The sequence below is a fragment of the Dunckerocampus dactyliophorus genome, chromosome 2 (assembly GCF_027744805.1).
Source record: "Dunckerocampus dactyliophorus isolate RoL2022-P2 chromosome 2, RoL_Ddac_1.1, whole genome shotgun sequence".
NCBI classification, from domain to species: domain Eukaryota; kingdom Metazoa; phylum Chordata; class Actinopteri; order Syngnathiformes; family Syngnathidae; genus Dunckerocampus; species Dunckerocampus dactyliophorus.
The window spans coordinates 7,611,287-7,638,426 of NC_072820.1; the positions used below are offsets into that span (position 1 = coordinate 7,611,287).

The following is a 27,140-nucleotide window of genomic DNA, read 5'->3' on the forward strand; positions in this document are numbered from 1 at the left end:
CAGCGTCCATCAGTGGTACTTGCTATCACCGGCCTGCCAACCTGAAGCAGCAGGGCTTAAGAGACGTCCTGTGATGCCAGATAAAAAGCAAGTGTTAAACCCCCCTCAGTTAGGTCGGCAGTTTGGTGGGCAGTTAGTGGCGGGCAGCGTGCGCCTCGTAGCCCCTCTTCAGATGGGATGGATGCAGAAAAAGAGGAGAGGACACATTATCTGGTGAGACACACAATGTCCAAAGGAACACAAAGCACCGCCAACTAGGAGGAGGGAGGGGGTTCCCACAGAGTTTAGTGCCAGAGATGAGAACGTCCAGCGAGGAGGGAGGTGATGAGGCCACAAGGAGTAGAGGTCATACGACCCTCCATGCTTGAAGCAAGAATACCACAGCAAGTTTAGCTTTTAGTTCAATTATTGCAAGGAACCATGCGTAGTTTGCAGATCAATAGATAGACACATAGAGAATTATGATGAAATGTAATTATAATACAACACCTACTGACTCACCAAAGCAATGCAATGTTCTCTAAAACAGTCAAACCTCAGTTTTCGAAAATGCTCCCTCGGCTTTCCTGCAATATTGCATGCAACAAAACGAATCCATTTGCCCTGTACTGTATCATTCAGCAAAATGGAGTGCCCCAACAAAGCACTCCATGCGTTGGTGACTCGCTTGCATTTTTTTATCAAGCGACTGCTAAATAACCCGCCAGCAAATTGATAAAGAAGGTGAGAAACAAACACTGTTGAATTCAAGAAAGGATACACTGCCAAGTATGAAGGTGGAACACCCTATCGTCCACCCTCTCCGCCCCAACAAGGGTCCTCAATAAAGGTAAAAATGATGCATAATTTTAATTTGCTCATTTAATTTTTCATTTTCTTTGCATTGTTTATTATTGGATGGAAACCAAGGTATCGCTGTGAAGCGGCATGGAAAATGGATGGCACCACTGTAAGAGTGTTGAAGTATTTCAATGAGTTGGCTTCAAAGCGCTGAAATGAATGCGGCATTTTTATTCTTGGAAGCAAAAAACAACCGCTCCAATTATCCCGATAACAATTTTGCTTTTCGGGCCTGACGTGAAAGAGTTCAGCCAGTCGTGAAATGACAGCGCTCGCTATTATGTGGACAGGTGTCAATTAGATCCTCTCCAGGGTGACACACCTCCTCCATGATACGATGACCCAAACTTCTCAAGAACACAAACGGGCCATTTTGCGCTCTCCAAATGTGAGCCTTGCTTACAAACAAGGGTCAACATTTACCCCTCAACGAACGTAGACCCCCCAGGGCAGGGTGCCGCATTGGTGTCGCTGACCAAATTAACAACAGCTGACCTGATGTGGGTGTTAAGTGGATGCAGAGATGTCACCAGAATGGTAATCTTTGTGCATTCTGGTCCCCTCCCCTTTGTCTTGTGCGTCCCCCATTGGAGGATAACAAGAGGCTATAAGCTCCTTATCGTCACATTACAATTATCAAGGATGAATCAAGAATGATCCCCCACCCGATTCCCCATGACCTGCTCTTATACGACCCTGCTTGTTTTGTTTCCAGCTTCCCAGATGGATTTGATTATGCATGCAGCCCTTCATTGTGTTTTATTGGTCATTCTCCAATTAGGAGTCATTGCGTTGAAATTCCTCCCACACTTCAACTTCCAACCGCAGGAGTAATTTCTCAAGAGGCCTTTGTCACACAAGCAGGAGGATGTGCTCAACTGGAAAAGAAAGAAAATGGACCAACGAGGGGAAATCAGCCTTATATTTGACTGATTTGGATTTTCACAAACTTTGATTCAAAACATGGAAATTCTTACACACCACTCTTATATCTTAATTATCATTTATCTTAATTTGAGTGTTGCTTTTCATAAGATATCCTACAAAACCAAGAATCAAGACCAAGAATCTCTCATGAAATTAAAACCAGTGGTGTGCTATCCAGGCCAGCAAAGCCTTCTCTGCTGGCCTAAACACTATCACAATTACTGACCTACATTTACAACTCAAATTCTAGTATTTCGTGCATGAAGTTAAATTAATTTATTCCCAACAGTTTTGTGTCCAATCAATGTGTTGCCATACTGTGATTAGCTGGCGACCAGTCCAGGGTGTACCCCGCCCGAAGTCAGCTGGGATAGGCTCCATCCAGCATGCCCCGCGACCCTAATTAGGATAAGCGGCGTAGAAAACGAATGGATGGATGTGTTGCCATATCCATATAATCTGCCCAGGGCCTTCAGAATAAGGAGTGCTGGCCCATGTCGCTTAAACACTATTAGCAACGGCGCTGTTTCTTTAAACAATCAGATTTCAGATTCCCCTCACAGGGCCAGCTAACGGGCCTTCAATAACGTCAGCATTTTTCCGTCCTCAGGGCAAAACTGTTTGACAAGCCAAGTTACGCCCACAATGGCTGACTGAGGAGGAGCTCTCTGGTGAGTTTGATGTTTTTTGCCATGTTTTTGATAGATATTGAGTCTGAAATGCTCCAGATGATGTTGTAGTGTAGAGGTTTGGAGCTGTCTGAACCTTTTATCACCAAGCCGTTCCTTTTTACGCTCGTTATATTTGCTGAGTGCCAAATTTACGATCACCGGTAGAAGTTACTAATGCTCTAAGTTACTAGCAGGCCTGTCGGTGACGATGCATTGAAAGATAAAAGTGGGTGCTTTACTAATAATGGTATTGTCGTGACCTGGCAGTTATGTGTAGTGTTACTGTAGTGTTAAACTTTTATTGCAAGTGGAAAATGAAGCATTTGGCACAGGGGAACAGGATTTGAATCCCAGTCAGGGTAAATGGTAACATACGGAAAATGCATAGTATTATTTTTATCATTTTTGTTAACAGTGTCTGCTGAGAAAAATTCTGGTCGGCTAAGTCCCCACTGAAGGCCCAGGTGCCAAAAGCCCACATTTCACTGGTTAGTCGTGAGACAAAAATGTGAAAAAAACGGCAGATCAATCACAATTAAAATACAAAAGTGATGCTGGATGTCTATCTATCGATATTAAATGAGGTTAATATAGAAAGATATTGCTGTTTTTGTGTATTTCCAGTTTTGCCCATTTGGCCAAAGTAAACACGTATTGGAGTATCCATAATTATCTTCTTGTAAAAGGCCACCTGCAGTGAAAGTGTACCTCTTTGCATGGCTCCATCAGTGTTTATGGGCACATGGCCAAGGCGTGCATGAAGCCAGAGAAAAAAAAAGAGCCTCCTGCCATCCAGCGTCCCCTTTGAAGATGGAATGAGTTGTGATGTATGACCAAGTCTTCCTCACTTTTAATGGCCTCACCATTATCCCTCTGTGTGGGTCCGAAGTGATAAATTTTGGACTACCAATGCTCTGGTGTCATGCTGATACTTGATTCATGCGTGCGGAAGCGTCACTTCCACTGGAATGTTGTGGGGTTTTTGCAAAACAACTTGCTAAATCAAAAAGACACAAAGAGCGTTCACCATTGATATGGAGTGCCTGATTCATTCATTAGCCTTGATGTGAGCCACGGCCTACTACGTCGACCCCCATCAAGCGCCTTTAGAGACAATGGTGCGCCAATTCATCCAGAGAGACGGCGGCGGAGGAGGTTTCCGGTGTGTGTCAAAGGGAGTGGAATCCTGCCACTGTTGTCACTTTGTTTGTGAACCATCAATCAAGGAGTACAGCCGAAGGGGCAGAACCAGCCCAGCTCCAAATGTTTACCCCTCTCTGCTTTACAATGTTTGGGAAAACTGCATCAAAGTGGGGAGCGAGACAGGGTAAGAAACAATCAAACAAAGGGCAGAAGGGGGGGTTTGACCCTGTAGTCATTCCCACGAGTGGCCATCATCTGTTGATGCTGCCTCGTGTAAAGTAAAGCCGCTCCCGGTTCTCCATCACAGTGAGGCGCTGATGGAGGCAACCTGTCGTCACTGCACAGCTCCCCTTATCTGAAGAGCGCAGCCTGGCCTGGAGGGCTCTACAAAGCCTTTAAAAGCAAGACCTTAGGGAGCTGCCGACAATATCCCTTCTTTAGCATGGTGAAAGTGACAGCATGCTTACCCCCCTCCTTCTTTCTAGCTATTAAACCTCTTCCTGGACAAACAAGGGGAAGGCCCTTTATGAAGATGGAGAGGGTTGCAGAAGGAGGAGCCATTGAGCCTCTGAGGGGCCCGTCTTTGTTTTTGTGGTTCAGGGAGTCTTCTCAAAGGATGCTCTGATAGTTGGGGGGACATGTTTTGTCTCTTAGTGTGTGCTTTATTATCACTCTTCCCTCAGTGACTAAACAGAGATGTAACCTAAATTGATCACGCTACGTTGTATTCACAAATTATCTTCTTTTTTACAATTTAAATAAAGTGCACTTGTTGGTGCACAACGACGTGTTGTCCTGTTCATGCCACAAGCTTTTAAATTCCATGAATGTTAAACAGGAGACAAATGATCACGCATTGTAAGTCAGTGTGCCACTGTTTGATGCCGTCAAAAGGAGGCCCCGTCTAATGGTGACGGGCTGCCGCAGGTCTGTTGACGGGTTGTCAGATTTAAGGCCACATGCTGGTGGAGCTGCAGCGTCCCGAGAGTGTGAATAAGAGGAACCTGTGACCTCTGGTGACCCTCTGCCGAGTAGCCAGCTGTGTGAGCGACACGCTCGGGTTGCATGCTGGGACTTCAGCTAAAAAGATACCGTCACGTCGAAAGCTGGAAATTCGAATGCCCTAAAGGTCAGATCAAAATTGTAAGGAAAACATGCCTGAAAAGTCCCACAAAAAATGGTATCGTGTGTGACGTCAGGTGAGATGACAATGGAGAATCACCTACGCAAGCATTTCGTTGTTCTTTTTGCGATGTCATGACAGAACAGCGCAAGCATAGTCAGTATGCTATGGTTAAAGCAACAGTAAACCAGCAGTGCTCACGTGACGTGACTCGCCCAACAAGAACACGCATTTATCTCCCTCTGTGTGCTTATTGCCGCACGTCATCATCCATCCATCCATTTTCTATACTGCTTGTCCTCGTCAGGGTCACGGGCTAGCTTTAGCCTATCCCAGCTGACTTTGGGTGAGATCTGGGGTCCGAACAAGCATTCACACTCGCATTCACACCCAAGGACTATATTTAGACTCTCCTATCAGCTGAACATGCACGTTTTTGCGATGTGGGAGGAGGCTGGAAAGCCGCTCATGCGCAAGGAGAACATGCAAACTTCGCACAGGGATTGACATGCTTACCACTTGATCACCGTACGGCCCAATTTTACTAAACAGGGGTTATCTTCTTTTTACACTTGGCAATTATGAACCGGTTTGACATTTAACCTTCTGCTGTATGCTGCTACTTACTGTATAATTACAGTAAAATCCCTATAAATCACGTAACTCCTGAAGTAGTATGATCAAGCGCACACACAAGGAGGGGGGCTGTTTAGCAAACTCACACAGGACAGATGAACCACAACATCATCAGCATCGTAGCATAAACATCATAGAAACATTTTATTTATGTCCAAAAATACAGTGCTTATCAAGAACCTCGTGAGGCTAACAAATTGTGCCATATAACAAAATAGATCACATCAAATGGGAAAACTTTCTTTTAGGAAAAAGAAACATGTAAACATTATTCTCTCAAGTAAATTTACAAAACATAATTAAAAAATTAAGTACATTTGTGCCATTTTTCCACACAGAACTGTCGCACTGAGGTACTACCAGGGTCTCCACACAGAGTCTGAGGTGACCGGGCGTGCACAAGGAGACATATAATGGCTGCTTTGTGCGCCCAGAGGCGTGAGAGCTGCACTGGGAACAAGAAAGGCAAAGTGTCCATCCGGGGTTGGCACCACCTGGAAGGCGCCGTGAAGCTTCATGTTTTCCGGAAGGTTTCGCATCTGTGAGCTGCTTTTGCAAGGAACCTGAGGGGTAGGAGCCGCGGCAATCTGGGCTCCAGTCTGTCCAAGTCCTAGCGGGCTTGGGTGGGGCGTGTAGAAGTTTACGCCGTTCATCTGGGAGACGCAGCCCGTCAGGTGGCTGAGGAGACGGCTCCTCACCTCTGAGTTCACCTCTTCGCATGTAGACAGGAAGCGGGTGACCTCTCCCATGCATTCGCTGAAGCCGGCTCTGTATTTAGCCAGGATGGATGGATCTGTGCTCACAGCGGCTGAGGGGAAAAACATGATGATTAGATGATGGACAGATGGATAGCTTGATAGATAGTATTACCTGTCATCTGAAGTCGCTGGAGGTTCCTGAGGTGTTTCACAGTCATCTCAAGGATATCTGCCTTCTCTAGTTTGGAGTGTCTGGAGCTCTAAACAAATAGTTGATGTCATATATTTGTCCAAAGATAGCAGATATAGAGAAGGCGTGCACCTTCTTACATCTTTCTTGAGTGCGTCCAAAATGAGCGTCTTCAGGTGGCCCAGACTCTCGTTGATTCTCGCTCGTCTTCGCTTTTCCATAATTGGCTTGGAAGACTTGAAATAACAAATGCATAATGTTAAAACGTGTTATTTAATGGTAAACAGACACAATTAGAGACAATACTAAATGGCAAAACACTGCCATAGCTTACCTTTCTGCTCCCTGTCTGACTCCGCGCTTTCTCAGGAGTGGAGTTTCCGCTCGGGGTAGCAGCGACCACGGATGAAGAAGTCCGTTCCAAAGTACCGGCTGGCATCTTCACATTTACTAGTTCCACAAGAAAACAGTCGAAACCAAGTCCCGCCTTCTCCTGGCAAACCTCCGAGCAGTTTAACGATGACAAACGTCCTTCGTTGACTTGTATTCGTTAGCCAAAGTGAACCTACTTCAGCGACGCCTCTGGTTGTATTTATAAAGACTGAGGGGCTGCACGCGAGCGGCTCGTGCGCGAGGTGGCCAATGGGCGTGCGGCCACGACAAACAGGTGGCAGAGGGCTCGTGCTGCAAGACACTTGGCTGTCACCGCGTTTAAACTTGATGGCTTTTTTTTTTGTATTTTCTACAACGAAAGTTATACATTTATAATAAGAAATATAATTTTAAAAAATAGTTACATAAATAACACCAGCACGAGGGTCCAAAAGCTCCAAACACGGAAATGTGGCGTGCGGCCACGACAAACAGGTGGCAGAGGGCTCGTGCTGCAAGACACTTGGCTGTCACCGCGTTTAAACTTGATGTTTTTTTTGTTGTATTTTATACAACGAAAGTTATACATTTATAATAAACAAGAAATATAATTTTAAAAAATAGTTACATAAATAACACCAGCACAGGGCAGATAGGTCCAAAAGCGGAAATGATCCAAAGCCAAAAACACACAAATGCAACTGGGAAACAATGCTGCAATCACATACAGCAAGATAAAAAAAAATGCTGCAAATGCCAGAAACAACTGCATGAGAGAAATGCTGCAAGTTAACGGAAAAAAACGTATTTGCCAGGCTACCAGGGGAACCAGACCTACACAACACTAACATTAGCTATGTAAAGTGGTTGCTATACAATACTGTCAAATATTACAGCCAAGCGTTTAAAACCTGTTTCATTCTGCCCCGTCAAAAGTAGAGATGCGTACCAAAACTCTGTGTCATTATGGCACCGGTGCAGACGTAAAGGGTAGCAACACATTTCGGTCCTCATTCCTGCAGACACAAGTGCTTGAAGATGACATTCTGCAAGTAACGTCTTGTAAGTAACGCAAATTCAACGTCTCCACAAAGACACAAAGAGTCTGACGCTCTTTTTAAACTTCTCTTTGCCAACCTTTGCACGCCAACAGCAATGCTCAATTCCAACACGTTTAACTGGCACAAACATTTCTCCCTCCCCCCAAAGAGGCATTTGTTTTTGGACAAAATATGTATGCACTGTACCAATGTATATGTAAACAATACCCATCCCTATTAAAAAGTCAGCCAATTTTATTCCGGGCAACCCGCTCATGTCTTTAAAGACGGACATTCCTCAAGTGTGGCTCCCCTGGTAGCCTGGCAAACTTCCATTTTGGTTGGTTACCTTGAAGCATTTCTCTCATGCATTTATTGGCTTTGTGTGTGTTTAGTTGGTCTTTTTATCTATTCACTTAGTATGTTTTTCAGTTTATTATTACAAAAAATGTGAACGTCTTACTTAATTTATATTTCCCTCCTTAATTGTCAAAAAATGTCAGCATATTATCTTTTTGATATTACTTGAAAATACAGTAAGTGTGCTCTTTTTTTTTTTTCCTTCTAGTACAAAATACTACTGTTTTTCCCACACCCACCAATTCGAAGCCTCGATCCCCCAACAAGCAGCAAATTGCATCAAATGGAAGAAAAATGGTTCGTTTTAAACTTTGATTAGGTGGAATGTAGCACTGGTGCGCATAAGAGCTGCGGTTCTGAAATGCGCATGTCAGTCATTACACGCACACGCACACACACGTAGGCCAACGCATGTTTTAAAGGGGTCAGTGGGTACCTGACATTCTAGTGAAGACCTCATCCTGTGACACACTTCAGGCCTGGTGTCTAGCGAAGAAGAAAATCTCTCACACACACTTATTCGTGTGCCATGAACTCTGACAACTTTTGTCTGTAAACTGAGAACTCAATGCAGGAAAATCCCATTCTGTATGAATTATTTCCAATGGTGGCTGAATCTACTTTAAACTTAGTTTGATTTTGTTGAAAACAAGCATTAAAATGAACAGTAATTGCACTTGAAGAATTGTTGTTTACCTCCAGTTTGTTGTGAAGATTTGGTGGCGTCTGCATGGAAAAAATGTGACGTATTTTAACCAAAAAATGTGGCAAAACTTGAATTTATAGTCCACCACCACACATTTCTTACAATATAGAGCAGGAGTATTTAATTTAACTGCCTTGTCAAACACAAATCAAACACTAATCTTTAAATGCCATTTCAAGTACAACGCACAGCCATGTAAAAACAAACAATTAAAGCCAAAAAGGTAAACACTACAATCTTATACAGTACATAATATTGTCAATATTAAAGTAAAGTAAACATCTACATAATTGGTGATGTGACAAATAAGTAGATCTACTTCTCTCCAATTTAGAGGTAGTGACATTTAAATCGTAGAATTTGACTGATGAAGTTATTGACAGACGTCTCTGCCTGGTCCAAGATTTTCTACCCTCCAGCTGTGATAAACTTCAAGCACCATGTGAAGCTACAAAGCCTTCAGGGGTGAAATGACCCCAAAAGGCAGGTCAGAGTTTGGATTCGCTCACAGAGATCAAGACGTCGTCAAGCATTGCCACCTTCTCCACATCTCATTTTCAATACAAGTCGAAGGAAATCACGGCATACTGGATAAATATTGATAAAACACAACAAAGCACCGTTTAATCAACCTTTAAACATCCTTACAGTTTGGGGAAGGAACATTTTGAATGGATAAATGTTGCGGTGGACAAACTGGCACTAACTTCAATGAATCTCCCATGATCACATGAAATGCTGTGTTTAGTTTTTTCCCACACCAGATGGTTTAAAAACATTCATGCAGCCCCATTATCTGCTTGCAGCTCTGTAAGCATCAGGCCGTCACAAACAATCCTTCATTGTGTGGTGAGATTTATGATCTGGATCCGTATCTGTGTAGGGAGCCTGGGATGGGAGGCTGCAATGGAGAAAGGGTTGAAAGTTATCATGGTCTAACCGGGGACTGACAAGCTTAAATGGGGAAACGAGAACTTGCTGTGCATAATAAGAGGTTCCCACACATGCGTAGGCAAGCTATAGGGTATGTTTCCATCACAATTACAATGAATGAGTGTGTTTTTGTTTCATGTACAGTCTGCAAGGTCAGTTCAGTCGTATGCATTTCACCCCAGTGTCACTTTGTAAAGAAACACTTCGCACATGCTCTGCGAGGCTGATTTAAAACCATCCGGTGTATATTTAGAATATACAGTGCCCTCCAGAAGGATTGGAACAGTGAGGGCAATTGCTTTATTTTTGCTGTAGACTGAAAACATTTGGGTTTGACATCTAAAGGTGAACATGAGAGCAGAGAGCAACATTTCAGATTTTATTTCCAGGTATTTACATATGAATCCGATAGAACCTTTTGTTTGAACCCACCCGTTTTTCCATGTGAGCAAACGTATTGGAACATGTGACTGACTGGTGTGTTTTGATGCCCAGGTGCGTCCTATTCAATCAATAAATAGCACTGATTGTCTGGGTAGGGTAGGTTTTGCCTGTGAAGACTGCATTTAGAGGTGAAAACAACATAAAAAACAAAGAGCTGTCTATGGGTGAAAAACAAGCAATTGTGAATCTGAGCGAAGATGGAAAATCAGTCAGAACCACTGCACAAACGTTGGTCATTGCCTGTAAAACCATTTCATCTCAGCGAATACTTGCGACTTTCAACATTTAATCTTTTTTCTTGTAACCTTTTATTATTTTAAAGATTAAAGATAAATTTCAAGCATAATGTTCATTTTTTTGCTTTTGTGACAGCTCAAGTATCTAAACAACTATACCACAACATAAACAACACAAAAAATGGTTGTGTTACATCAAAATAACAATTTATTTACAAATATAACACCACAAACTATTTACAATTTTCACATTTGGAGCTGAACTGTGTGTGTGCATGTGTGTTAAAATTTCCCTACGATGTGTAACCTTCTGCATGCTACCCTCCTCCACGTTCTTCCACTTCCTCCTCGCTGTCGTGTCTGTTTTCCCCATTCAAATTCACATGCTGAGCTCTTATCAAATGCACTTCTGCCACCTTGTGGCCGTTTTTATGGCTTAAAACTGCTCTAAAAGTTACATCCATTCGCGTGCAGTTGCGTCATCACCTCTTTTTGCCTCTCGCGCAAAAATCGTATGAATACGTCTTTGGGATCGGGAGTCCGGGTTTATAAAAATGTATAAATACGTTTTTGGTATTGAATGAGTTACTAAATCATTGCTGTTTCGTGGTTGATTACGGCCTATTATTGGCCACCTTTAGGCAAACTATATGTATTTTTTGCCCAAATTAAGCATTTTCAAGCATAAAAATGACGAAATGCACTAAAATACAGTTAAAAAAAAAAGACATTCGGAAAATGCATTGAAAGATTTCTTGATATGTAGTATTCTACACTGGTCACTAGGTGTCAGTAATGTGAGTGTGAGTGTAACGTGTGAGTTCAGATTATGTCTTATTTTCTATTACGATGTTTACTATATTGGGTAATACAAGTGTAAAGGTGAATAATAGGGCTCTAAAAATGTCATAATTCGTATTTTGAAGGTCGTAAACAGGTTTTCTATACTACAAAAATATTTCATTTATAAATAAGAAATCCTGCTTCCTGAAAATTCACTTATCACGGTCGAGTCTGGAACCAATTAATCGCAATGAACAAGGGATACACATCAAATGCCGTGTTAGTATTCTGTGTCATCAACAAGTAAAAGCCTCTCGGCAGCCGTGTTTCTGTGAGCAGCAGCCTCCGCTATCTCCCTCCGCTTAGCCACCAGCACGGAGGCAGTAAAGTGACCATCTTCATCATCAAATACAGCGATTTCTTTTAACTGCTGTCATGAAAACACTCTCGCTGGCTCGGAGGGGAGGGAGCAGACAGAAGGGATCACTTAAACAACTCATCCAGCGCTCCTCTCACTCCTTCTTACCCCCCCTTAAAGAGGCAAGGGGCGCCCACCCATAGCAACTCCCTGCACAGGCTCTCCTTTTGTCCCCCTCCCCAACAGAAGTTTCTGCTCCAGAAGTCTTAGACAAGGCCTCCATTAATTGTGGTCCTGTGTGGAATACACAGGGGACAATAGGCCCAACAGAGTGTCCAGCCCCCAGACAAGACTGGAAACAAGTGGTACAGGAATCCAGCAGAATGGAATCGTCCTGGCTGGTGTCACTGAATACATTTACCTACCTCAGAGCACATTCACTCTGTGCTTTGTTTTATTTGGACAAAAAAAGAAGGAGTTGGGAGGGTAGCGGTATCAATAGAGAAGAGGAGCAGTCAGTGGGGGATCAGGGATGGGAAATAACTGGCTGTCATGGCGACGGGCAGAATCAAAAATATGGTGGAATTTAGCGGAGGCAGAGATGTAAAAAGGGTAGCGGGTGTTATATTAAACCCCGCGTGAGATAAGAGGAGGTTTAGTTTTGGGGGGGGGGTATTCAGGGCTGTTTTTATGGCAATAAAGGGTGCGGAAAGGAGGGTGGGGGATTAGGAGACTCATCTGTGCTCATGTTTGTCAACATCAACCTGAGCAGCTTCAAGTCAGCTTATTCCAAGTCAGTACACTGGACTTGGAGGGGATGCTTGGCCATACATAGCAGGCGACCTGCGGAGGAAAAAGGCCAGGGTAACCGGTATCTGCCATGTGTCAACTACAAAAAAAGACAGAAAGAAATAAGCCAAAGAATTGAGTTCATCAACTTGGAGGTAATAGCAATGAGTCTTATTGAACTCTTTGAAAGGAGATCCTCGTCTTTAGCCTTATCCCTCATCAAACTGAAAAACACTCTTTTTTTTTTCCAGAGAGTCAAAGAGAGGCCTCGCGTTTAATTTTTAAAAACCCAAACATGAAAGTGTTCCTCGACCACATTCAAACACTGGAAACTCTTTAAAGGACTAGTTAGCATGTAGATTATATGCATTTCACTGAAGTGTATTTACATGTTAATATGTTGAGGGATACTTTCGTCTTGAAAAGGTGCTGGGGGAGGTTGGTTAACTGTGTATTTTCTGTCTTTGCTGCATGGGAATGTCGTGTCTTTGTTCTGACGAGGTTCAAACACATTCCTGTAAGACCACAGACATTAGGAGTGTTGAATCCCTGAGTAGAGCAACCTATGAACCTGCTGATCCCCGTGCTAAATACTGGCTGTTGGCTATGAATACTCTGGTACAGAAAACCTTGAACGGTTTTGTGGCTGAACTGTTCGCAATTTGTTTAAAAAATAAAACAAAAATTATGGTAAAAAATCAAGACTGCGTTTGTGTGTTGTTTAGTTTGTCTTTCACAAGGGTATGAGCGATGATGTGCTACTAAAAAAAAAGGGCCGGAGGTTAAAAAACAAAGGTAGGGTTACCCAAAACTGAAAAATAATGTGTATTTCAGAATTCTACAAAAAGGCCTGTTTCAGGGACCACAAAATGGGTCAACAATGTAAAGCTGCTGTGCAGCGATGGAGGTTGATCAAGTCTTGGCCGCTGGTGCAACTAATTCCTACAGGTGTTGCAAGTTCTGGAGTACTTACTACCTCCTCTGTCTGCATAAAAACAGTGTTCTGCTACAAAAATGGCAAGAAAAAAGGGAATTAACAAAGCAAGAGAGACAGACCATTTTAACAATTAAAAATGTAGGTTTTTGCTCCAGAGAAATTGGAGTGTTCCAAAAGTTTTGACCGGTAGTGTATGTATACACTACCGGTCAAAACTTTTGGAACCTTGGTTAGCATCATTATTTCGTTCCAAGAAGGTCAGACTCTGACCGAAATGGATGCAAACAAAATCATTTGCTTATGTAATGTAATAATAATGTGAAGCGTTTATTATTGTGTTCAATATTATTGTACAATAATACAATATTATTGTATTGTATTATTGTGTTCCGGAAAGCCAAAAATGTTAACACAAAGCATGTTTTTATAGGTTTACAATTCTACTTTTACATGCAGAAACAAATTGGAAATGCATCTAAATATTGAATAAATGATGAATAAGAGGATAAATGCATATTTAAGGTTACTTTTACCTTCACTGAAGACGCGATTCTTGGCGTGGCTGTTTCCAAAGACACGATGTGGCAGCGACAGCAACCATCACCTTCCTGTTTTGACCCACAATGGGGCCAAAGAAAGTGCCAGCATTTTAATGAAAAAAAATAATAAAAAACACGTTTTGTGTTAACATTTTTGAGAGTCAATTGCGGATTACATCATAGCTGAGCGACCTACAGTAGCTGGTTCCGGTTGCAATTTTGTTAGCAAGCTAAGGATGCTAACAGGACATTTTGTGATAAAAATACATTGAGAACACAGTTGGACTCACACAGTGTATTAATAACACGACAAGATGCGCGGCATATTGTACGCTAACTGGAAAATGTATGCAAACCGCGGCTAAATTTTGGTGTAAATTTTCCTACCATAACTGAAAAAAACACACTAACTGGGGCATATGCTAACTGAGGTTCCATTGTATGTTGAAAGTGGTATTCATAAACGGTAAGCTTTCCAGCTCCTTTCAGCTCGGATTTTTATAGTTAGTTTTGTTGGATATCATTAGTCTTTGTTTACTATGCCAAAATGTTAGTTTCATGTCAACTCGAGTTGTAATTGTACCCCGAAACAGGTTACTTGAATGGCCTTTATTTATATAAAGAAATATGTATTCAAAATCCAAACAATTAGCAATCTGAACAATCTCCTGTCCAATGAATAGTCACTGGGGAGTTAATGCATTTTTTTAGTTAGATGGTTTTCTTTCTAATACGTTTCATAGAACTGTCTGATGAATTTTGGCATCAAGCGGGACCAGCTCTCAAGAGGTGCTTATCCTTATCCCCGCTTAGTCCATATCCATGAGTGTGTTTGTATTGGGATTTATGAATGTGAAGATGCCTCATTCTTGCAACTCAAGATGCCTCACAAGACCAGCGTTTTGGCCACTTGTGCTGTGAAAGCAGCCCGGGGGGATGCCCTTTCAGCATTTGAGGACCTCTGGCTGAGTCCCCTTCACACGGGAGATCAGACTCACTGGGGAAAAAGTCCCTGCTCTTCACAGGGAGCTGTCCACAGCGTTGGCGCTCTCCTTTTCCAGGGCCTCCCTTCTTCACCTGCCGGCTTAGCGCTCATCACTTATGCACATAATCCCTGGTTAGTGCATGTGATCCACAAGCACCGGGGCCGGGCCCCTTGCTCCAAAGCTTGCATGCTTGCTGGGTGGCTCCTGGGTGGCCATGGCAACTCTCATCTTCTCATGACAGTCCCTCTTCAGTTTTGTTCGTCTTATTCTGTCCACAGCTTTCTGTCTGCAAAAGCCCTCCTCTGTGTGTGTGTGTGTGTGTGTGTGTGTGTGTCTTTTCTCCCACTTTGTCTTCTCTCATACTTCATCTCAACAAAGTGCGTGAAACCACCAAGAACGGGCCATAATGGCGCATCAATTGTATTCTCATCCAGAATTTAAAGTCCAGATCATTGTAGATAGTTGACTAATGAAGGCCTGGCCTCATTTTATTGTGCGTCTGATAAGTAAACTAAGATCGTAAGATACACCTCTTTTCAATGTGGCCTCTGAGTGCAGCTCATCTTACCTCAACAGCGAACCATTTAGTTTGTTTAAAACATCGCACAGACCCTGGGGGAGAGCAGTGGAGGCAACCCAGCAATGCTGTGTGGCCCCACGCTAACAAGTGTCACAGTGATCCGAGCTGGTCCTCCCCCTGTGTGAACACCATGTGAGAGGCGGCTCCATCCATGCCCCTGCCACCTCCGCACAAGGCCCTCCATTGACTTCTAACCTGTTGCGGGACCAGAGGAGACAAAGAGCCAGTGGGCGGGGCATCCCTTCGACAAGCCTGTGAACAAATGTTAACACGGCTGCAACTGTCCACCCCCTGAATCACTGAATTTATTGACCAACCACAGAGCCCATTCAGACCCGGAGGCTCCGATAAAGGAAGAAGGCCCGAGGAAGGAGCCCATGCTGAAGGCACAGAAGGGATTGCGGCCTTCTGGTGGGTCACAAACCTTTTACCAGACGAGGTTGCCTTTGTGTTTTCCGCAAAATGAAGCCAACCGTAAGTGAGCATCAGGTTTGGCCTTGTGTCCAGACTATTAATCATGGCGAGGGCCGTATGAGAAGCCACCCAGATTGGCGTCCGCCTGCAGTCCCAATACGTGCACAAGCATCTAAAAAGCGTGAAAGGACTTACATGTTATTCTGGGCGAGCTTGAAAGCTCTGCAGGGGGCGCTGTAAATAAAGACTGTGCGTATTGTCCCGAATCTTGAAAGTACACGGCTTTCAGACAAAAAAAAAAGCGTATGGCTAAAAGAGACGGCAGATGAAGTCCAAAATGTTTGCAATAGCGCACGTCTGAGCACAAGCTTGAGAAAACCTTTTTCACAGGGTGGCTCGCTGTGAGGAAGAAAGGCTGTGGGTTTTCGCTTCTTTATGTCTTTCCACCAGCCTCCATCTGTTGCTCTACGGATACAAAAGGAGTACAGCGGAGGGCACAAAAACCCATATTGCTTTGTGGAGAGGCAACACTATCCTTCAAACTACACGGCAAACACATCTCCACTCTGTAGACATTGGTGTTTACTGAAAAGATGATCCGTGCAAGTCAGAGACACGCATCAATTCATGACGCATCCTCATCCTCATCATGAATATTCCCAAAAGGCTCTTCCCTGATCTGTGGGAGAATCCTTTCTTTTGGTACAACTGAGGACCCCCTTGCCTCATTCACAGTCCCCCCTAAATCCACCCATTCACAGCCTATAGGCCCTGATCTCCACATGAAATGATACCCCTCTGTCTCCTCCACTCTCGCGCCTTTAGACTCCCATATGCCAGGCAGCAAGAAGGCTGGGAAAGTCCCGAAATGATCAGTAGATGTCTGCTGAAAACGTGTGACCAATATCAGCCCCCCATGAAGTATGCAAGAGTGGCTTTATACGCATATCTGTTGTAAAATGGTATGGCAGCTCTGCAGAGCAAACAGAAAGATGCCTTGAGGCTTCGACATTGGCATGAAATGACAAAATGCAGTTAACGCTGCAATCTTTGAGGGCTTTCTTACTGACAGTGCATGTAACATGTACTAAATGATCAACATATGAGCAAAAGTTTCAATTGGGTTCACTAAGATGCTGATGGGGATGTCATGCAACGTAAGCGCTATCAGTACATTTACATTTATGACCTCATTCATTCCCATGTTGTTGATCTGCTTTGTCTATCCTTGTATATTTCGTACAGGGTCAGGCAAAATCATCTGACACATTTGTAGGTCAAATAAAAGGCAAATAAAGTAAAGAAACAAAAAAGTGTTTTTATTTTAGGAAAGTACATATAATGCCATTTTGCTTTGTTTCTTTATAATGCCATTGTTTTTCGTTTCTTTTTCGGTTGCTGCCGTGAATTGGACTGGTGAGCATCGCGCTTTCATTGTGGAAACGTTTATCAAAACAAACGAATCTGTAACTGCAACACGACGAGCGTTCCGTTTGCACTTCAATCTTGGTAGACATGAGCTCGAACCACGATCTTGTTATGGGTTACCAACTTCACAGCTACGAAAATAAAAACACTTTCCTGTTTCTTTACTTTATTTGCCTTTTATTTAACCTACAAAATGTGTCAGGTCATTTCGCCTGACCCTGTATATATGACATGTTCTCTGAACCTGCTGACTAAAAACCCGACAAGGGAGTCAAAATGTAAGTTGAGGTGCACTCAAAACTTGTTTATTTCTTGCATTGTTCCATCACCGCCAAATATAAAAAAACATGGAAAAAGATAGCTGTACAATGTTAAATTAATGAAAAATTCTGGCAAATATACCTTTGGACTCACCAAAATATATGTCAGTGATAGCAATCGTGATGATTGGACACCACATGATTTTTAGATATCAATACATAATGAACCTAATAACGTTTTATTCACGTGGAGTAATTTGGCCCTATACTCTAACTATAGCCTAGCTTCTTGTTTTGCAGCTGGACACACGGGAGGCGCCATCGCCTCTACTCAATTCATTTCCAATGGAAACTGCAAGTTAGGGCGACGGGACGTCTCATCGTGCACATGCTGGTTTACGACATGATCCCAGAAAGACTATGAAGAAAAAAGTGGCATGGGAACCAGAATAAACATATCGGGTAAGTTTACATTCATTTTACACGGTTTATCTTCAATACTAACAAGATTGGCTACTAGCAAGAGTATTCAATCAACACTGGCCCCTTTTCCTCCTCTGAACTACTTTGATACCCCAAAATTCCCTCCACATCTGACCCTCCGAATCCTCCGTGGGAGACTTGTACAATCCGCTCTGTATGTGAACACGTCGCTCGCGGGTGTCGCTGGTCACAGCCGCTCGTCGCCTCCCGAGTGCATGGTTTGCTACGCGTCGGCGATGAGTTTCGCCAATCGCAGTCGTTTGTCGCCTCCCGTGTGTGGTGCCCATTAGAAGCAAAACAAAAGACGTTTAAGGCGGTTCCCGTGCTAAGTAACAAGCGTGATGTCGGCGGAAACTAAAGGCAACTTTTTATTGGATTTCCAAAGTTCCTGTACCTTGTCCTGTGTAGCAGAAATTGTGTTTGTGGTTTGCAAACAAATCCAAATCCGAGGCCGTGGTTCTCAGTTGGAAAAGGGTGGATTTCTCCCTCTGGGTTGGGAATAAAGTCCTGCCCCAGGTGGAGGAGTTCAAGTATCTCGGGGTCTTGCTCACGAGTGAGGGAAGGTTGGAACGTGAGGTCGATAGGCGGATCGGCGCAGCGTCTGCAGTAATGCGGTCGCTGTACCGGACCGTCGTGGTGAAGAGAGAGCTGAGCCGGAAGCCAAAGCTCTCAATTTACTGGTGGATCTATGTTCCCACCCTCACCTATGGTCATGAGCTTTGGGTCATGACTGAAAGAACGAGATTGCGGATACAAGCGGCTGAAATGAGTTTCCTCCGCAGGGTGGCTGGACTCACCTCACGCTGAGTGAGGAGCTCAGTCAACCGGGTCCTCCTTCACATCGAGAGGAGCCAGCTGAGGTGGCTCGGGCATCTAGTCCAGATGCCTCCCGGATGCCTCCCTGGTGAGGTGTTCCGGGCATGTCCAGCCGAGAGAAGGCCCCGGGGCAGACCTAGGACACACTGGCGGGATTACGCCTTGGTGTCCTCCCAGTGGAACTAGTAGAGGTGGCCGGGGACCGGGAAGTCTGGGCTTCCCTACTGAGACTGCTGCCCCCGCGTGTTTGTGATGAGATTCCGCCAAGAGTGAGCGGTCCGCCAGGGAAATGCTTTCCCACACAAATGTATTTTCTTCTCACGATGACAGCATTTCATTCATATTAAGTACATTTCTGCAAGATTCCGCGTTTATTGGCCAATTCCGCCATTCCATTAACATGGAAATCTTAGGGCTCTAGAAAGGCTTGAAATCCGTAATCAGTGTAATAATAAATAAATAATAAAACCAATCAAGACAGAGCAATAAGTATAATAATCAAGACTCTTCTGCCTTATATTTAGCAAATATCAACTGCTTGCATTGTTTTTTTGAATTTGCTCATCTCCGTACATTGTTTGAGTTCCTTACCTGTTCCCCGCTTTCTGGCTCACCCTTGCACCCTCTGCTTAGAACTATTTCCTGCTACACTAGTTGTTGTTCCCGCTCAGGTTTTCCTGTAGTGTTTCTCAGTTGTATTCTAGTTGTTTCCTGTCAGCCTTCTGCTGGCAGCGTTTTGTGTTTCTACTTTTGGTTTGGGACTTTTTGCTTGTGTTGTACTTTTCCCCGCTTGGGACACGTTGCGTTAATAAATACCTTTGTATCTATTTTTGGTCTGCTTCCCTGCGTTGGGATCCGCCCCTTTTACAAGTGGCGTCCCCCACTTGTGACAAAAAGGAACGTTACATTTTTAGGATAGATGATATGTAGAACTATTAATCCTAATAGACATTCAGACCTTTTACAGAATAATACAACTACACCGTTAAATACATAGCTTTCAAAGTCATTTTCTTTTATATTAAGATTAAACTACATGCTCTTTTCTACGGGAGATGTGTTATTGGTGTCAAAATGGGACAGAGAAGAGAGGCTCAGGGCATGCTGGCGTAGGTGATAGTAGATGGCGCAGGAGGCCAGTCAGCCTGCTCCTGCAGGCTCAGAGCAAGATGCTTGTATTGACTCTTTGGGGGCCGTTTTTTCTGACAGAAGATCCAGGAGAGGAAGGCGCAGTCATTCACCACCTGAGATCAGAATGATTGAAGAACACAAAATGTGACTTTACACTTGAAAAGTACACTTTCCAGTTAGTTTGCTGCAATAATTAATCATAGTAATCATAAGTAATCATAGTAAGGCCACAACATTAGGTACACCTGAACCCTCTGATGCTAAATAAAAATTAAATAATGGACGTGCCAACAATTGTATCATTCTGGTCACTAGGCAGCAGTAATGTTACATGGATGAGACATCCATCCTTTACATTACCCTACCTTGCACTCCATGTCGCCATCCTTGGATGCAGAGTGAAAAAAGTTTCGCCTCTCATTCCGTGTGGAAGTGGTACGTTTGTGGCTTCTCACTTTGTCCTTCTTCTCTTAAGAAACTTAAGAAAGGGTTAAAAAGGGAGTGCCTTTTTAACCCTTTCTTAAGTTTAGAAGAAATACATTCGAGGCTAACTGGGTAGCTCGCTGGCTCACTAGCTTTTTAGCTCATTAGCTTTCTAGCTAGCGGCCGTCTAGAGTCCCTGTAGCATAATAGTTGTGCAACCCGGTGTAAACAATGAATAATAGGAGTGTAATGGTGATTATAGGGGTTTTATTTCATGTCTACAGGGCGTTGATCATTTTAAAAACTGTATTTAGAAAGTCATAAACAGGTTTACTATGCTCTCACTATGAAAATATTCAATGTATTAAAATTGAATCCTATTTCATATTCACTTATCTTGTCTGGGTCTGGAACCAATTAACCACTATAAATGAGGGATGACTCTATATACACTGTTTGTGTGTGCGTGTGCATACATAATATATATATACAGTATATACAGTATATACATACATACAGTATATGATTACCACTATTTTCACCTCTGATAGTAGCAATCAAAACAAGTGAGCATTGCTGCAATATAAAGTATATTGTAACAAAAGTGTGGGTGTACCTAATGAAGTGGCTGCTGCGTGAACGTGTGAAATCAGAGAAAAGACCAAAGCATAAGTAAAGGAGTGGGAAAGAGCTTTTAAAGACTGGGAAAAGAGAAATGAAAATCCTGCCTACCTGTGCTGTGTTTGCGGCAGGGGATTTGGTGGTCCGCTTTCCACACAGTTTGGCTTTAACAGTCATCCACAAGATGTCATGGATCAAAATCTGTGATTGATTTTACTATGAATTTGGGAACCAGACTACACTTGATTGAGTCACAGCCTCTCAAATGCACAATAATGATTTGACTGGATGATTTGATTAATTTCAACGTGCATACAGACTGTAAATACAGTAATCCCTCGTTCATCACGATAATCGGGCCAAAACACAACCGTGAAAAGTAAATTTCCACGAAGTAGCATTCCTTGTTTTCATTCAACATTACTTTTGTCATTGTTAGAGCCCTATAGACTTGAAATAACGCCCCTATCGTCAGCTTTACACTTGTCATACCCAATATGGGAACCATAATCAGAGAAAATAAGCCATTTAAGACAAATGCTTGTGTGTTTGTGTGGGTTACGACCACAAATATAGCCCATGTTAGGGAATATTGTGCCTGTTGTAAGATCATTCAAACCTTCAATAAAAGCCTGTTGTTCTGGCCATCAAGTCTGGTGTTTGTGTGTCTCACTGAACATTAGAGTAACATTACTGACACCTTGTGACCAGTGTAGAATACTACACATCACAACGTTTTTGAACGTGTTTTCTGAATGCTTTATATTTGTATTTTAGTTCATTTATCCTGCTTAATTTAAGAAACAGATGCACAAAATTAGCTTAAATATGCATATCTTTGACTAACCACAAAACAGCATGATTTATTAATTCATATATTTTTGAAAAACCGCAATAGAGTGAAGCCGAGAAATTCGAAGCGCCAAAGTGGCGAGGGATTACTGTACATTTTTCACAATAAAATGTGTTAAAACCATCCAAGGGGCGATTTGAGAGCGTGAACATACAGTACCTCCAGTGTGAAAGAGACAACAGCATGTCCTACAACAATGATGACGAGTGCGATGCGCCAGTCGTAGGGAATACACATGATCTGAGGGAAGGAAGGGTGACAGGGCGTCAGAGAAGAAACCACGCATATTCACTTCCATCAATAGACGTGGACTCTCAACACATCAACTACAGCATTACACTCGATCCATTTTATACCGCTTGTTCTCTTCAGGGTGACAGGTGAGCTGGAGCCTATCCCAGCTGACTTTGGGCGAGAGGAGGGGTAGATCGTAGACAGACCACCAGTAAATAAGAGAACACATATATACAAAAGAACATTCACGCTCACATTCACCGAATGGAAATCAGTGGCATAGCATTATACTGGTTAAAAAAAAAAAGACAAAATTCACCATCAATGTGTTGTCTATGGCGGGAATGGGATGCAGCATGATGAACAAGAAAAAAGAATACAGAATAGAGCAGGACAACATAAATGGCCCTGAAAAGTAAAACAGAGGAGTGAAGAAGTTAGTGAAGGCACACACATACGGCATCTGTTAAATAGTAACAAATAATTAGAATAAAACAAAAAATTATAAACCCTTAGTCTTCTGACAAGCCTAATAAAAAAAAAAAATCACAACACCGAGGGCCACCATGTTGCTATGACATCAACAGGAGCACTGCAGTGACAGATTACGCTGCATTCAGGACAACTGGGAAGTTGTACCTCCAACGAGGAGACGTGTAATTCAACACTGCTTACAGTTTCTTCTTGTGAATTTTGGTTGCATTATTTAAGGCCAAGATTAACAAATTCGACATCACACATTAACGGTGGCGCCCGTCACGGAGGTTCGCCGTTGATTTGGAGATTATACCGTACAAACGACATTTTTCTGTTTTATTTAACACAACCTGTCCTGCATGGAAATTGGTGTGAAGACCAAAAGTGCATCTCAGGAAATTAGAACATCATGGAAAAGTTATTTGATTTCAGGAGTCAGTTCAGACAAGGAGACCAGTTAAAGCAGGGGTGTCCAATATGCGGCCTGGGGCCATTTGCGTCCTACCATTATTGCCCCACATTCTACAATTTAACAATTTAAGAAAAAAAAAAAAAACAGTATTCTTTACAATACAGACAAATATATATATAAGAGAAAAAGTTAACATTTTACCAGAATAATAAATATAATATTATGTGAAAAAAAAGCTTCATTTTAGTTGCATAACGTTGAAATACTTAAGAAAAAAAAAAGACATTATTTATTTTAAGTCATAATATTATGAGAAACACACAAAACAATGACTACATTTCTAATCTTTGGAAAGTTGGGTTGCGGAAAAAGTTATAAATGTCACAAGAAAAAAGCCAAAATATTATGGAAATAAAGTCATAACTATGAGAGGAAAATGTACAAGAAGAAAGTAAACAGCAGAAATAGAAAAAAACAACTGTAATGTTACAAAAAATTCAGTCCAAATTTTATTATTAAGAAAAAAGTTGTACTGAAAAAAAGTATCAAAATGGTGTCATTTTAGTAGCATTGAGTTGCAATATTAAAAAAGGTTATATTTTAAAAGTTGTAATATTACGAGAAACAAGCAAAACAAAATAAAGTTGTAATTTTTTAGACAATTTGATTGGATATAAAGTCATAATATCACGAGAATAAAGTCAAAATATTATAGGAATAAACTCAAAATATTACAGAAATAAAGTCATAATATTACAAAAAGAAAATTTCCAAAGATTATTTAAGAAGAAATTTGAAACATTTGAAAAATTAAAAAAGACCGAAGTTGATACTAATAGTCTTTTTCACCTATATCACAAAGCTGAGATGAAGTTTTTCATCTTGAAATATATAACTTAGTGTTTCTTTACAAAATATAAATAAGTGGCTCTTGCATCGTTAACATTTTTCAGTATGTGGCTCCCGGTGGAAAAAACTGGGATATTTCCTTCTTGCCAGAAGTGTAAAAAGCAGCATTATCCCAGCAGCACAGTATCACATTTGCAAATCTGATGGTGTCTTCTTTCATGCAAGGCAAACTTGTCTGAACACTATAGTTCAGTATAAACCAGAAATGATAATTCCGCTAGGCAAATGCTTAGATTAAAATGGGTGTGACCACTGCAAGCTCATTCTATGTTAAAAAATAACACAGCACAGACTTGTGCATATATGCACTAAAGGAAATAGTCAGTATTGAAGACAGAACACTATGATATTTATGTGTTTTCAGGACGCATCCAAAGCCTTTGACTGAGTAAATCATGGCAAAGTGTTTGTCAAACTACAAGAGCGAGGGGTTCCTCCATATTTGATAATGATTTTACACTTTTGGTATACACATCAAACCATGCAAACTAGATGGGGTGAGAGCATATCTTCACCCTTCCTAGTGACTAATGGGGTCCGACAAGGTGGAATACTGTCACCCGTTCTTTTCACTTTCTAGATGGATGATCTTTCCAAAAAATTGAAAGTGTGTAAGACTGGATACAAGGTGGGGGAGCGTCTTGTTAATCATTTGTTATACGCTGATGACTTCAAATAGGATAATAAGCTAGACAAAGCCGACAAAGTGGTAAATGTGGTGAACAAAGTCAAATATTTGGGTGATATTATTCAGAATGATGTATGTGATGATGTGCAGCGCCAGTGCTGTAAACTGTATGCACAAGCCAAAATGCTGGCACGTACATTTCACATGTGTACAGATGATGTTAAGATAGCCCTTTTTAGAGCCTACTGTACTCCACTCTATGCTGTACAGCTCATTTGTGGTGCAGTTACAGTAAAGCCAAATGAAAAAGCTTCAGGTGGCATTTAATGACGCATTCAGAATTTTGCTCAAGTTCCCGAGGTGGAATAGTGCCAGCCATGTGTTTGGAACTAGCAATGTTCCCACCTTTCATGCTGTGTTAAGGAATTTTATGCATACATTTATGCGGCCTTTAGCTGATTCAAAAAATGTAATCATAATAGCCTAGCCATTACAACGTGAAACGAGGTATTCCTCTTGTTTTTGGAAACATTGGAAAAATGCCTGTACTTATTCTAATTACTATGGACAGCAATGATTATATGTGTGTTTTGTGTTGTGTTTTTGTAGTGTACTTCTATATATAGTGATACGGACCTGTGTGTCTGCAATAAAGTTTCTACATATGTCCATATTTGTTGTGTAAAAGTGCAAAATTGATCTTACAGTTTTTATAGCTCGGTTGTCTGAACGGTTTTCCTTTGGAGAAGACAATGGCTACAATCAAGTACTGGAAGGAAGCAACATAGAAGATGGTGGTGTTTTCAAAGGTCCTGATGTAGTTTTCGCCTTCAATTCCAACTGTGGTGTGGTTGTGCTCACTTAAGTTGGACCCATCGCAGGGCCTGTCATAGAGGAGAGTTGTTTACATCAACACTGAATACACACTTTGGAATATTTAGGTAAATAAGCATACTGATAAACAGTTTTGAAGTGCCCTAATGGCAAATCACAGACCACTAGTATTTTTCACTACCAGCATATTTCAGCCTCATACAAAGAGTTACTCACGCTGGCTCAAGCGTCTGATACCAACTCTGTTGCTGTACTAGGAAAAAAGCCAAAAGCTGGAACAGCAGGCAGTTGACAATTTGAGATATAACTGAGAAGAGCACTGGGCCGGTGATCAGTCGGGTTGGGGGGGTTTGTCGCACCAGCTTCTTCCACGCAGGGTTGAGACCCACTAGACAAATGATGAAAAATGATGTTCTTCGGCACGGCAAATTCTGACCATCTAGATTTTACATGAACTACACAAAATGTAAATGAAACTGTTTTAATTTGGTGTCTCAGTGTTACTCACTTGTAAAGGGAATCATTACAGAAATGCCAACGTCAATGAAAAGGAACTGGATACTCCCAAACAAGCTGGAAACCTAAAAAGACACCACATAAGACACCCAGCAGGCTGCATACAAACTGTGCATTAAGCATTATTATACAGTAAATACATTGAAATGAATGTAACCACATTATTTCGCAGAATGCATTTTACAAATGGGAACCTGCACATTTTTTCTATGCTGCGTGTCCTTTTTGTTTTGTGTGATGTGCTTAGCAAACTGAAGCACATCACAGGGATTTTGTTTTGTTTTGTTTGGTCATGTATTTTTATCAAAGCTGCAAATTCTTCCGGATTCCTGGACATTTCCTTTGTTTAAGTGCAGCAAAGGTGACATTTTATGAATTTGCCTTTATATGCCACCACAAGGGATTTGAACTCAAACAATCAATATGCAACTGAAGCGTAAACTCTCAGCTGCAGTCTAAGAAGTAAAATGCAGCTGCTCGCCTCCTTGCTAAAGTTCCAAAACACGCCCGTATAACTCCAGTTCTCTTTTCTTTCCGTCGGCTCACGATGCATCCTAGAATGCATTTTAAAGTTCTCCTATTTGTGTTGCTCCAGCATACTTGGCTGAACTTTTAACTGTCCGTCACCACTCCAGGGCCCTGCGCTCACCTGAACACACGACACTACAAGTCCCGAAGACGAGATACAAAATATGGGAGGATCGTTCTTTTGCTGCCTTTGCCCCAAAACTTTTGGAACTCCCTCCCACGCGTGCTACGATCAATCACAGAGCAATCCGTTTTTAAATCTCATTTAAAAAGTCATTTACTCAGACTGGCATTTGAGGCTTGATGAGTAAAGATATTTTAGTAGTGATTCTCAGGGGCGGATGTAGTTTTTTTGAAAAGGGGGGTGCCCGAGGCCGTAGGCCGAGGTGCTGTAAATGGAGGGGGGGGGGGGGGGGGGGGGGTACGGGGCCCTACCCCAGCAAAATTTTTAAAATTAGACCTCATTTCCTGCAATCTGGTGATATATATATATCTGAGGCCAATTTTATGTCCTTAATTTCAAGAGTTTGTTGTTATTTTTATCATTGGAATATATCGTTTAAGCCAAAACATTGTATTTATAAAATTACCTGTACTAGGAGAAACCCATTTTAGCTCAATTTCCTGAAATATTTTCCAATTTGAAGCAGCTGTAAATTCCGAGGATTTGAGTATAATTTTATGTCACTGGGGATCGCTTTTCTGGTTAATTTTCATTGAGAATAGGCAACAGTTTTTTTTATAGTCATGTTGCCAGAACCTTTATTTTGCACCTCCACCTGAATAGCCATGTACAGCACACGTTCAATGTCCAATGTAAATGATCAGCCTGCCAGTGGGTTCAGGAATAGCATGCGTCTTGGTTGCATTCTGGCATATGCG

At 42.0% G+C, this 27,140-nt stretch overlaps 2 protein-coding genes across 3 annotated transcripts in view; both read right to left on the reverse strand.

The window, feature by feature from the left end:
• Positions 1-5,499: 5,499 nt before the first annotated feature.
• Positions 5,500-6,849, reverse strand: LOC129177006 (transcription factor HES-1-A-like). The gene is made up of 4 exons (XM_054767677.1): positions 6,563-6,849; positions 6,369-6,464; positions 6,211-6,298; positions 5,500-6,148 (listed from the first exon to the last, which is right to left on the reverse strand). The coding sequence occupies exons 1-4, from the start codon at positions 6,665-6,667 to the stop codon at positions 5,697-5,699; spliced, it is 741 nt and encodes a 246-aa protein (XP_054623652.1). The 5' UTR covers positions 6,668-6,849; the 3' UTR covers positions 5,500-5,696.
• Positions 6,850-14,808: 7,959 nt separating this feature from the next.
• Positions 14,809-27,140, reverse strand: part of LOC129177625 (polyamine-transporting ATPase 13A3-like) — a 35,647-nt gene continuing 23,315 nt past the window's right edge. For both annotated transcript variants that reach the window (XM_054768951.1, XM_054768952.1), the window contains 7 exons: positions 25,723-25,795; positions 25,431-25,602; positions 25,086-25,264; positions 22,274-22,362; positions 21,880-21,960; positions 20,979-21,068; positions 14,809-19,936 (listed from right to left, as the gene is read on the reverse strand). In XM_054768951.1, coding sequence (XP_054624926.1) covers positions 19,787-19,936; positions 20,979-21,068; positions 21,880-21,960; positions 22,274-22,362; positions 25,086-25,264; positions 25,431-25,602; positions 25,723-25,795 — 834 coding nt within the window. In that variant the 3' untranslated portion in view covers positions 14,809-19,786. The remainder of the gene's footprint in view (positions 19,937-20,978; positions 21,069-21,879; positions 21,961-22,273; positions 22,363-25,085; positions 25,265-25,430; positions 25,603-25,722; positions 25,796-27,140) is intronic.